Source organism: Phaseolus vulgaris, chromosome 6 (assembly GCF_051622355.1).
Source record: "Phaseolus vulgaris cultivar YP4 chromosome 6, ASM5162235v1, whole genome shotgun sequence".
Lineage (NCBI taxonomy): Eukaryota > Viridiplantae > Streptophyta > Magnoliopsida > Fabales > Fabaceae > Phaseolus > Phaseolus vulgaris.
The window spans coordinates 32,619,248-32,631,361 of NC_143503.1; the positions used below are offsets into that span (position 1 = coordinate 32,619,248).

At 30.8% G+C, this 12,114-nt stretch overlaps 1 protein-coding gene across 3 annotated transcripts; it reads left to right on the plus strand.

Annotated features, from left to right (window-relative positions):
• The first annotated feature begins 5,046 nt into the window (after nucleotides 1-5,046).
• GS2 (glutamine synthetase 2) lies at nucleotides 5,047-11,345 on the plus strand. Of its 3 annotated transcripts, none has more exons than XM_068640377.1 (14): nucleotides 5,047-5,390; nucleotides 6,891-7,151; nucleotides 7,692-7,731; nucleotides 7,837-7,940; nucleotides 8,029-8,077; nucleotides 8,173-8,279; nucleotides 8,807-8,894; nucleotides 9,126-9,254; nucleotides 9,339-9,413; nucleotides 9,995-10,048; nucleotides 10,120-10,157; nucleotides 10,236-10,395; nucleotides 10,500-10,560; nucleotides 11,034-11,345. In XM_068640377.1, the coding sequence occupies exons 2-14, from the start codon at nucleotides 6,907-6,909 to the stop codon at nucleotides 11,171-11,173; spliced, it is 1,290 nt and encodes a 429-aa protein (XP_068496478.1). In that variant the 5' UTR covers nucleotides 5,047-5,390; nucleotides 6,891-6,906; the 3' UTR covers nucleotides 11,174-11,345. The 3 variants fall into 3 exon arrangements, with proteins under 3 accessions (XP_068496478.1, XP_068496479.1, XP_068496477.1); XM_068640378.1 differs by having other exon boundaries at nucleotides 6,896-7,151; XM_068640376.1 differs by lacking the exon at nucleotides 5,047-5,390 and adding an exon at nucleotides 5,408-5,625 and having other exon boundaries at nucleotides 6,896-7,151.
• The last annotated feature ends 769 nt before the right edge of the window (nucleotides 11,346-12,114 follow it).

Consider the following 12,114-nt stretch of genomic DNA (forward strand, 5'->3'; position numbering starts at 1 on the left):
GTACACGGTCAAAAAAACATAAAATAAAAATTAAATTTTATAGACAAAAAATAATTAATTGTTATACTAACAAAATTATAGTCATTTTAGAAAAAAATTGGTTTCTAAATTAGTTTCTATTAATGTTAAATGATTTCTAGATTAGTATCTAATTAGCAACCAAAGTTTTAACTACCAATTATTTAGTTTCTAAATTTTGTAGCAAAAATTTTTTAGTTTCTAAAATAGTCTCTAATTTATTCATTATAACAATTAATTATTTTTTTTACTAAAAATTAGTTTTTATTTCATGATTTTCTTGTAACGGTATTTATTAATTATTTTTTTAAAGTTTGTAGAAAATACTCATTCAAACATCCATTGATACTGTTTGGTAAATTCGAAAACAAAATATATGAACTTATCCATCAAACATCCATTGATACTGTTTGGTAAATTCGAAAACAAAATATATGAACTTATCCAACAACAATGAACATGAGGTTCCACCACCACTTATGTTGTGTTTCATGTGTTAGCAAGACATCTATGATTCTGGATTTATAGCTTCTAACAACCTCTTCTCCTTTCTCAAAAACATGGCCATTTGACAAATTATAGTAATTAATTATTGATGTTCGAGTTATGTAGGAAACCGTGACTTTAACATCATGAAAAAGTAAAATGAACATGGCATGTGATAATCGTAAAGTGCTAACCATGATTGAGGTTCCATTTCAATCATATCCTTTTTTCTATTTTGGCATTTCCTCTTAAATAGATTTCACTTAAAATAATTGTAGTTTTGCAAATATATAAAAAAATATCAAAATAACTTATCTTCTCATGTTCCAAATAAATTATTAATTATTTTATTTTAGTATTTTTTTGAATTAGTTACTTTCCCCCCTTTTTTTCTTCAAAATAATGCATTTATAAAAACCCAACAAATTAAACTATAAAATTAAAGTTGAACTTGAAAATTATTAAAATGGGTAACATTCCCAAATTCACATTGTGGCTAAAAAAAATCAAATTTTACTCCAATACTAATATCAGTGAATAGTAATAAATTTAAAAACACCCCACTGGTAACAATAGGGAAAGAAAAAAAAATCAATAACAATAACTCCTCAAGCTGACTCTTTATAAACAAAACCCCAAAAAAAGTACACCCTCCTCATATGGTGATGAAAGCGCAAATTTCCTCTCTATCATATCAATTCTAACATCATCAAATCTGTTATTAAAAATAATGAAAATACTCTTACAAAATAATGAAAATAATTTAAATGAAAAGTAGGATTAGATAAAAATTTACTTTTTCAGATATACATTCATCCTAAATCCTAAATCTTAACCCAAAATATATATTCATGTATTTTTTATTTTTTATTTCGTTTTAAAAATATATATATATATATATTAAATTATATTTATTAAATTTTAAATTTTCAAATCTAAAATAAGAATAAATTTAAAAGATAATAAAGTGCATGTTAAAATTAATATGGTGCAGGAGAGGTTGGCTGATGAAAGGGAGGTAGAAAAAAAGTGTCTATGCCCCATTAGTAAGAACTGGGCCAAAATCCATAACTTTTTTAACAATTAAAAAACACAAAAAGAAAAGGCCCTGATAGGAAAAATAAATACGGTAACCAAAAAAAAAAAAAAAGCATAACATACACCCTTTCCTTTCATTTCACTATAAATATGTGTACATTTTCTTAAAGGTAAACTTCAAATAATCAACAAGTTGACAACCGTGCGATTAAGTTGCTTAAATAATAATAAAAAGTGCTTGGAAATTAATGTTTAAAATCCATTAATTTTTTAAATAATCATAAATAACATTGGTTATTCATTTTATGTAAGATGAGAACGTGAAAACTCATGAACTAATTTTATGGAGTTGAGTTAAGCTTAAAGTCCACTTTGTGATATGAATTTATTGGATTTACAAAGTGAATCACTTCGCATTTTCATTCCTAATTTTATTTTATTTTACGTAACATTTGTACCTTAAAAGGAAATACGAAACATGATTTTAGTTGAGTATCTTGATCTTTATGAAGCATCTCCATTTGATGAGAACTCTAACAAAACCTTGGGAATGCGTGGTAACTGAAAGCACAAGACAGAGTAGTTTTACGAGTCTCAGCACAGTAATTGATTGATGAGGAAATACTTGCCAGCTTTTTCAGAACTTCTTTTAAGGACATATAAAAAAAACGAGTTTGACTCATCAGTGATCAATCGCTACTATATATACCTTTATCACTACAAATGTTTTAACTTTCAAGCACTACCAAAAAAGGGATTTCTCCATTACCAAAATTTGAGCTCACAAAAAGGAAAAGATATGGTGGGTTAGAGATGAATTGTGAAGGTTGTGGTGGTTAGGGATTCATACTTGGAAGGGCATTTCATAGGTTAGAGCTCCTTATCCAATGCTGGTCCACTTAAACCAAACCATAAGTTCCTATCCATCACCAAAAACAGCCATTTCTCAATAATTGAAATATGCTATTTTGTATAACAATTTATTGGACAATTTAATTAGAGAAATATACAAAACTGAAATATATGGTATATAGTAAGTGATCTGAATGAGACATGTAGAAATAATAAAAAAAAGCATTATGTTGCTGTGTAAAATGTATAAACAACACTCAATTTCGTCCAAATAATAAAAAAATATTGAATAAAATAAATCATAATTGATTTTAAAAAATCACCTAAAAAATAAAAAAAGATAATAAAATAAAAGTATATATAAATTCAATTAAAAAATAGATAAATATACTTAAGAAAACTTTAAAATAAAATGTTGTAATTTATTTTATATATTAAAAAAAATCTGTAGTTTAAAATAAAAAATTTATAAATATATATTAATAAAAAAAAAGCTTTAACTGTGAGCACTTTCTCTCCTATCTCCCATTTTTTACCCGCAGAAGCTAAGTTTCAATTTTTATTATTTTTCTAACCAATGTGTATAAAAGGAAATTGATTTCACACCCAACACAGGAAATTAGAAGATTTAGCCACCTGAAATTTTAACCTGCAGACCCAATCTGCCGAGAGTGGTCCTGCACCCTTTCAAGTCTAGCTATATGCATGTACATTTTTACAGATAATTTTTTCTTATTTAATCTACTTGTGGCATATATATATATATATATATATATATATATATATATTATTGGGGTAACAATTCTCTTTGATATTTCAATCATTCTTTCTTCGTTCTTTTTTACTCATTTCTTATTTTAAGTTTTTTCAATTTATCGGTCGAGTTTGATTTGTAAAAGGTATTTTGATGACAATCAAATAAGTATTTAGTATTCAGAGTGTATATTAAGAATTAATTGAAAATTTACTTTATTTCAGATTTTCGTAAATTGTTTATTTATAGTATTTGGTAATGAGTCATATATTTTAGTGGGCTGAATATATCATATACCAATGTTAACTTATTTTTATGGAGGTTCCATAATTTTTCATAATTTACCCGGATTTTGTGAAACGTGTCTTAGATTCTCAGGGAGTTCTTACAAGTTATTTATTGTAGTTACTTTAAATGTGTCTTCAACCGGTTGGTCTATTATTAAGACTGAGTAACATAACTTGTCTGATACGACCGATAAATTTAGATTAATATTTTAATTTTTATCTTTTTTTTTTCAATTTAATTTGTTCTATTAAATTATTAATTTTATCAACTTTAAAAGTGTCATATTTTCTTGCTTTTTTTCCACGTTTATTCCAATCCATTCAAGTAATGTATCCTAAATTTTATTTTTATTTTTTAGTATTAGATTAGATTTAGGGTTTAACACGTGTATTTGTTCAACATTAATTGCATTTTGATAATTAGTGAGTTATCTGCATGGAAATCTTAATCTTAAAAAGTAAATAGATTAAAAGAAGTTCATCCAAGACTTTAGCAACAGTCACTATGCTGTATATTTTTCTACTGAACATGTTCCATGTATATAATTTTTTATTTTATTTTAAAGCCGTTTTTATAAATATGATTTATTCAAATTATGCGTGTTTTATTTTAAATTATTCATTTTCGTAAACTACTTTCAAAATTACACCACTTTACTTAAATTTCAACCCACTTTAAGCTGATTTTTTTTCTGTCCCACCAAATTGATATTTGTAATTAACATTAACAATGAATATAATCATATTAGTTTGAATATTTATTTATGATAATATTAAAATAAAATTTTAATTATTATATTAAAAATAAAATAGTCAATTTGATATAAACAAAACTCTACTAACACATAGGAAATGGATAGAATATGGTGAAGTGAGATCAATTTTTTAGCAAAAGTAGAAACTTATTTTATTTACCAATCGCTCGTTTGAAAGCAAAACGCGCTTTCTATATTTTAATTCAAATTTTTAAAATTTGATGTGCTTGTAAGTGATATTTTATTCCAGAAAAAGACAGAATAGCGATTTAAATGGTTACTTAATCTAGCATGACCAACGCAACAAAATCTAGATTTCTCCAATGCTTAGGCAAAAGTGGGACAATGCACCAAACAAAACCACCTCTTATTATAATAATTATTATATCATAGTAGAATGCTTCCATAAATGGTTTCACAGTACACATATAATTTAATTCTCACTTTGATTTCTCCAAGTAAAAAAATTCTTTAAATTTGAGACATACTTAAATATTTAATGTAAACAAACATAGTGAAATTTAAATTAATTATGTAAGAAAATTTATAAATGTCATTTTTCCTAAAGTTTTGGTTGGTCACATTGTTATCCATTGTCCTCTTGTACTTAACCCCGTTCGTTACTCTTGTTGTTTTTTAATACCTAAAATGTTCCCTTATTATAATAATCAAATTGAATTTAGTTATGATATACCATTAATATAAGAACTATTAGAAATAAGAAAGTCCACACTGGAACTGCCATATCAGGGGTGAAGAAGTGAATCCAAGATCTAAAAAAGCTATAGGAGACAAATGCAAAATATTTGTTAATCACTGTGATTACTATAAATCAAGCAGAAAACAAAGTTCCCTTGACAACATGTGTTATGTTATGATTTAAAAAAAGGTATTTGCATAATATGTTGAAAGAAAAAAAGGTAGCCGAGAAGAACCTTATCTGTAACATTTGGAGAGCAAGGTTCTCTTGATGCTCTTAAAGGGACCAAAAACAAATTTCATCCACTCGTAACACACCCCTATCGGTTTTAGAAAAGCCAAGAAAGTTTGTGTCCACCAACCCCTATTTTACACCAGTCTCTCCTACTCTGATATACTATAGCTGCTCTTCTCACTGTGTCTCAGGTGGTGACACACTCAGACTCACTTCAACCCACTTTCCAAGTTCCAACCTTTCCCCATTTTTTCTACTCTGTATTGGTGAGTTTCTCTGTGTCATTGTGTTCAAACTCTTTTCTGAGGGGCAAAAGCGTAAAGGGTCACATTTTTAGTATTATTTATTTTCTCTGTGGCTGTGAATCTGTTTTTGTTCATGCTAGCTTTTTGATACAGTGATCACGGGCTTTTATGCTGTGGAATAATCCCTTAGTAAAGTTTCACTCATCATCCCATTCCCATCACCATTTTTTTTATTATTGTTTTTTCACTTCAAAGGGTAAGTTTACAGTATTTTTTTTTTTGTAAATAATGAAAATGTATGAGGCTTGAAAAGCCAGGTTTGGTGAGTGCTTAACAACTGCAGAATGTGATCTCTACTGCTCTTTCATCAAATCACAAATTTTGTTTTGGTCAAGTAATTATAATGCTTCTTATGTTATAAACGAAGAAAATATAGAATAAAAAGGAGTGGCTTGTTTTATTATTTGGTGATGCTTTTTGCAGACCTGGTTTACAGGGGGTTGCTTCAAATTGTTGTTTCACATGTCTATGAACTTGGGTAGTGAATAACTTGTTGTCTTTATTTCACACGTGACTTTATTTATCAGCCTAACTCACTTTTTCGTCATTGTATGTATGACTTCTAACGATTAAAAAGGGTGCCATTTTCAATTCAAGCAAATTGAATTTTCATATTATACACTACCAAAGCGGGGAAGTTTTAATTCCCATATTGTGGTTTCTTAAACTAGCCTATAGTTTAGGATTATTCACGTTTCTTTTTAGGTCTAATATAAATGCTCCCATTTACATGTTTAGTGCGTGTGAAAGGGAGAAGAAGCTAAAATGTGCTACAAGAACAAGGTAAAGTAGCAGGGAAAGAGGGGCCACTATAATGGTTCAGAGGGTATTCGGGATTTGATTAAAGACTAAGTTTGGTTGTGTGGTAACGATGGCTAAATGTTGATCTAAGTCTGAACTCCAAAGCAAATTCTTAGTCAATTATACTCTCTTCTATGATGGTTAGATAAACATATTTAATTCATATCTGAGAGCATTTAATCTGATATTATGCAATTTGCATCTTATAGAGTGTGACGGTGACTCAGTTTGGACTGTCATGTTTCTAAATTAGAATTTGTTTAATTTTCAGTATGATCTTAAGTAGTCATTGGGTATGGTTGATGTAGATAAATGTCACTTTGTAGATTATAATGCTCTTTGGTGTTTTATCACAATGATTATAATGCTCTTTGTTGTTTTATCCCGATGATTATATCTAGCCAACATTGATTCTTTTCCCTCTGGGAGGGGAAGTTTTTATGATTTTTGCCTTTTTTCACACGCTGGAGTTAGTTTTAAGAAGGATTAATTCATTTACATTAGAATGATTTTATGTTTGGCTTCATTAGTCATCATTTGTCAGTGGTTGCAAAATAGTTGACAAACATTATGCATTAAATTATAATTATGTGTAGTATAATTTTTATTTAATATTAGACAGAAAATTGTATTATGTATTCTAATTTCATTCATTTTCAGAGCAGAACTGCAGAACATGGCACAGATTTTGGCTCCCTCTACACAATGGCAGATGAGATTCACAAAATCCTCTCGCCATGCAAGTCCCATTACATCAAACACGTGGAGTTCTTTATTGATGAAACAAAATAAGAAAACCAGTTCTGCTAAATTTAGAGTGCTGGCAGTTAAGTCTGATGGTAGCACCATCAACAGGCTGGAGGGTCTACTTAATTTGGATATCACTCCATTCACGGACAAGATAATTGCTGAGTACATTTGGTATTCTTTCTATTCTGCCTTTGAATATCATACTTCATAGCATATAAGGACAAACTTCTCTACAAGTACTTCTAATACAAAAAAAAAAGAAGAAAATTTAAGGACTTAATTATGTTTAGTCTCTAAAATTTGAGGGAAATCCGGATTTAGTCTTTAAATTTTTTAAAGAAATATTTAGTCCCTCAAGTTGAAAAAAAAACATTCTTAGTCACTGAAATTGAGAGATTAAAATGATTTTTTCCAAAACCAAATTCATCCTAAATTTCAAGGATTAATCAATAATTCAGCCAAAATGAAACAAACTTATCAGAAAGATTAAAATTAGCTCACGCATGAATTAATTTGTAACTTTTTTCTCGTATATTTTCTTTTTAAGTTAATTTTTAATTTATACATAAACTAATTTTAGTTTATGGAGAAACTTATTTCATTTTTGTCTCTTAGAAATGTTTATAGAGAAGTTTGTTGATATCCTAACTATTTCCTGGGTGACAATGCCAGGTAATTAAAACTGTTTTTTTTTTTTGTATTTTGAAACAGGATTGGGGGGACAGGAATTGATGTGCGCAGTAAATCAAGAGTATGTTACTTATAATGTTATAAACAGGATAACAGGAATTAGTGTTACCATTGTCATTTGAATTATTTCATGATACTCATGATAACCCTATACTTCATTTTTTAGACAATATCAAAGCCTGTTGAACATCCCTCTGAGCTTCCTAAATGGAACTATGATGGATCTAGTACTGGACAGGCACCCGGTGAAGATAGTGAAGTAATCCTATAGTAAGAATTTTGGCACCCATCCTTTTACTAATCTTGCTAACTCTACGACATTGCAATCTTAATTTGAATCTGTTTTTTATTCTCCCAGTCCTCAGGCAATTTTCAAAGATCCTTTCCGTGGTGGTAACAATATTTTGGTGAGGGCTGTTATGCTTGAATGATGTCTCATGACATGTTGATTGAAATTAAAACACAGATATTATCAAGTTAACTTGATATTTGTTTTGCTAAGGTCATTTGTGATGCTTACACACCTGCTGGTGAACCTATCCCTACAAATAAGCGACACAGAGCTGCTGAAGTTTTCAGTAACCCAAGGGTCATTGCTGAAGTTCCATGGTATATATAATTCTTCTTATCTTTACACATAAAATAATTTCTTTATTTATTTATTCTTGGTTCAGTGTTAATACCAACTATTGTTGAATAACTGTGATAGGTACTTGGGTATTATGGGTTGTCCAGGTTCCACATTGAATAGGGTGATATGATAGATAATGACTTAATGAGTAATAATGTCAATTAAAACTCTGACCTGTTTAGTATTTCATATCTTGTGATGCCTAACCTTTGTAGCTAGCTTTTGAGATTGGGTTTTCCAAGCGTTTGGGTACTTATTACTGTGATATATGCACAACTTCTATGTATGATGATTTATGACCGAAAATAAAAATAGATAATGACTTAACGAGCAATAGTGGAACTAAAATTCTGACAGGTTTGATATTTCTTGTGATGCCTAACCAAATCATGACTGATCTTTTTCCTTTGTTTGATTACACTTACTGTAGAAGATAACTGAACTTTGGTCTTGAATTACAATCTTAATAGAAAACGTGCTAATGTTGTATGTTGATTGTTCAAAGGTTTGGAATAGAACAAGAGTACACCTTACTTCAAACAAATGTGAACTGGCCTTTAGGTTGGCCTGTTGGTGGCTATCCTGGTCCTCAGGTAATGTCACTTCTTTTATTTCTTTTGGCTTTTATTCACATTTCCCGGTTAGGGTGGGGGATGTGTTTCTTCAAGGGCCTTAAGAAATTCAGTTTTTGGGTCTTTCTCACTTGTATGTTGTTCCACTTGTTCATTTTTACATATTATGAGACTGCTACTCACACTGATCTCCTACTCCATGCAATATGTCAATTTCATAACGAGGATTTACTTATTTTTTTCATATTTCAGGGTCCTTATTATTGCAGTGCTGGGGCAGATAAGTCATTTGGACGTGATATATCTGATGCTCACTACAAGGCTTGCTTATTTGCTGGAATTAACATTAGTGGCACCAACGGGGAGGTTATGCCTGGGCAGGTACATCTCTTGCATTTCCCTTTGTTTTAAATCCAATGAATGTCACATCAGTTTTTCTCATTATTTCTTCTATACACATTGCAGTGGGAGTATCAAGTTGGTCCTAGTGTAGGTATTGAGGCTGGTGATCATATCTGGGCATCAAGGTACATCCTCGAGGTAATTCACTTTGGCCTACCTTTACACACACACACTGTTGGACTATTTGACACAGAAAGGTTAAACTCTTGAAAGAACCAATTCCTAAAGAATGTCTTAGCGCAGTATCTTAATTCTGTGGAGGTTTTTGGTTCAATATAATGTCAAAGGTTTTGGCTTTTGTGTGATTCTTGTTCATGTCCAGGTGAATTGTAAGAAGTGACTCTTTGCGCGAGGCTTGATACGTTGTCATTATTTGTTTGCTTACCTGAGAATTGCTCCTTGTGCTTGTAGTTATTCATTATATTCAATGGACAATTACTGCCCATAAATCTTCTTTTAAAGGCAGATAAGTAAGGTCAAAGAAAACCCTGAATTATTATAAATTTCCATCTATATTTTTGTACAATTCTTTAGATCTCTGAAGTCTTTAGCATTCTTTAAGAATAAGTTTGATGGCAGGTGAAAGGTTCATGCCACTGCTTGTAACTGAAAATTATTGATTGTCCCCTGTAAACAATACTTTGAGCTTATTCTCTTGTCCCTTGTCCAATTTTGTATCTTCTAATTAAAAATATTACATTTTTGGTATGACCTGACAGAGAATTACTGAACAAGCTGGTGTTGTGCTCTCTCTTGATCCAAAACCAATAGAGGTACCGTAATGCTCTAATTGGCAGTATCGGTTATCCTATCTTAATTGTACTAATTGTTTTGGTGAACATAGGGTGACTGGAATGGTGCAGGATGCCACACCAATTACAGGTTTTTGCCTATGCTTCTTTGCATGTGTCTTTTTTATTTACTAAATTACTAAGTTAGTAAAACACATTTGCCTGTTAGTACAAAGAGCATGAGGGAAGATGGAGGCTTTGAGGTAATAAAGAAGGCAATTTTGAATCTATCACTTCGCCACAAAGAGCACATTAGTGCATATGGAGAAGGAAATGAAAGAAGGTTGACAGGAAAGCATGAGACAGCAAGCATTAACACATTTTCTTGGGTATGTTTTCAAAATTGCCAATACCTATTATTGTTAAGGACACGATAATCAAGTATAAAGTTTTTCTTCTTGTGTGAAAGATACTAATAAAATTGAACGTGCAGGGAGTTGCCAATCGTGGTTGCTCAATCCGTGTGGGAAGAGACACCGAGAAGAATGGCAAAGGTAGGTCATTTACAACAATTTTATGGTCACTGTTTACTGGCATTAGATGAAATAGATATACAAACGTTTAGACTTGTAATTTGGGATTATTATCTGACTTCTTTAGTTAGTTGTGCTTGTGCTGAAGTTGATATCTGAAATTCTTTAGTATCTTATTTGACTTTTGAATAATTGCTAATTGCCAATGCAACAACTTCAGCTTACTATTAGGCTTATTGATTTGGATATTCTTGCTGTGTCCCTTTGGTCCCATTTTTCTAATTTTATTGTTCTCCTTCACGTGTTGCAAAATCTCATGTCTTTCTTTCCTAATTCACGTGTTCTCTTAGCAAATTGTCAATGTTTATTCCTTTCTTTTTCTGTTCCAAATATTTTATTATACCACCAAAATAATACCAAAGTTATACAATATCTAAAATTGTCAAACATTACTGTAGATGAGTTATTAACCTTACCAATCCTCTTGATCATAGGTTACTTGGAGGACAGGCGCCCTGCTTCAAACATGGATCCATATGTCGTGACATCTTTACTTGCAGAGAGTACACTATTGTGGGAGCCAACTCTGGAGGCTGAAGCTCTTGCAGCTCAGAAGTTAGCATTGAAGGTCTAAATTTATTGATTGATGGCATTCTGGACGGAGCCTGTAGTTTGTAAGGAGCTTGAAAGCTCTCGCACTTTCCTTTTACATCATTACTTGTTTGGACCAAAGAGGTTACCATGCCCAGTTATATTGGTTGTCATATGAAATGCACATCGTAATATCAGAAGTTTGGTTGGTACTATCTGCTTCAGGACAAATTTTCATTTATGCTTAGTAACATTCAGCGTTCCCACATAATTTCTTTGCTTAGAAATAACTGAGCTTGTATAGATCAGAATTGAAGTCGTTCAATTTTTCTCACATTACAACTGTTTCTTCGGAGGGAAGACTTAGCTCAATTAAAATATTGAGAACCTTGTAAAGAACATGGAACATTAACAAGACATTGTGTGAAAGATTTATTGACCCTTTCATTAGTAAAACCGGAAAATGGTGGGAGAAATTACAAACCATCCTTTGTGTGCGCATGTTAATGGGTGATGGAAAAGAACCGTGTCATTGTCAGTGAGCCTGTCTTGTGAGCTACATATCAGTGATATTATATTATCCACACATTCACAATATTTATCAGTAAAAACAAATCAGATTAGTTGATAACGAAGACGTATGAAGTGTACACGTACAAGCGACATACATAAGAAATTGAATGAATTGGTCGGTATCAATTAACAAACCGTGCTAGATTTTTAAAGAAAAAGTGTGTCGGCTTGACTATAGTTAGCTTCTGTAAGTTATAGTTAGTTTCCACCTGTATAACCGTTTTCTGTTGGTTGGTGTTTTTTCCTCCTTATCTATCTATATCTTGTTATTCTTCAATCAAGAAGGAATCAAGCCATTGTTGATCGTTTTCTTGTTCTGCTGTATTATACTGTCCAACTCATCTACCAGGATCCAATTATCTTTTATATGAATATATTTGTTATGGTATTATCATGTGTCTGTGAGATTAT

Coding starts and splice junctions, on each gene's coding strand:
- GS2 (XM_068640376.1), top strand. CDS start 5,538: ATGCTGTGGAATAATCCCTTAGTAAAGTTTCACTCATCATCCCATTCC. Junction 7,732..7,836: donor ATGTGCGCAGTAAATCAAGA/GTATGTTACTTA, acceptor TTCATTTTTTAG/ACAATATCAAAGCCTGTTGA. Junction 10,158..10,235: donor GGATGCCACACCAATTACAG/GTTTTTGCCTAT, acceptor TTTGCCTGTTAG/TACAAAGAGCATGAGGGAAG.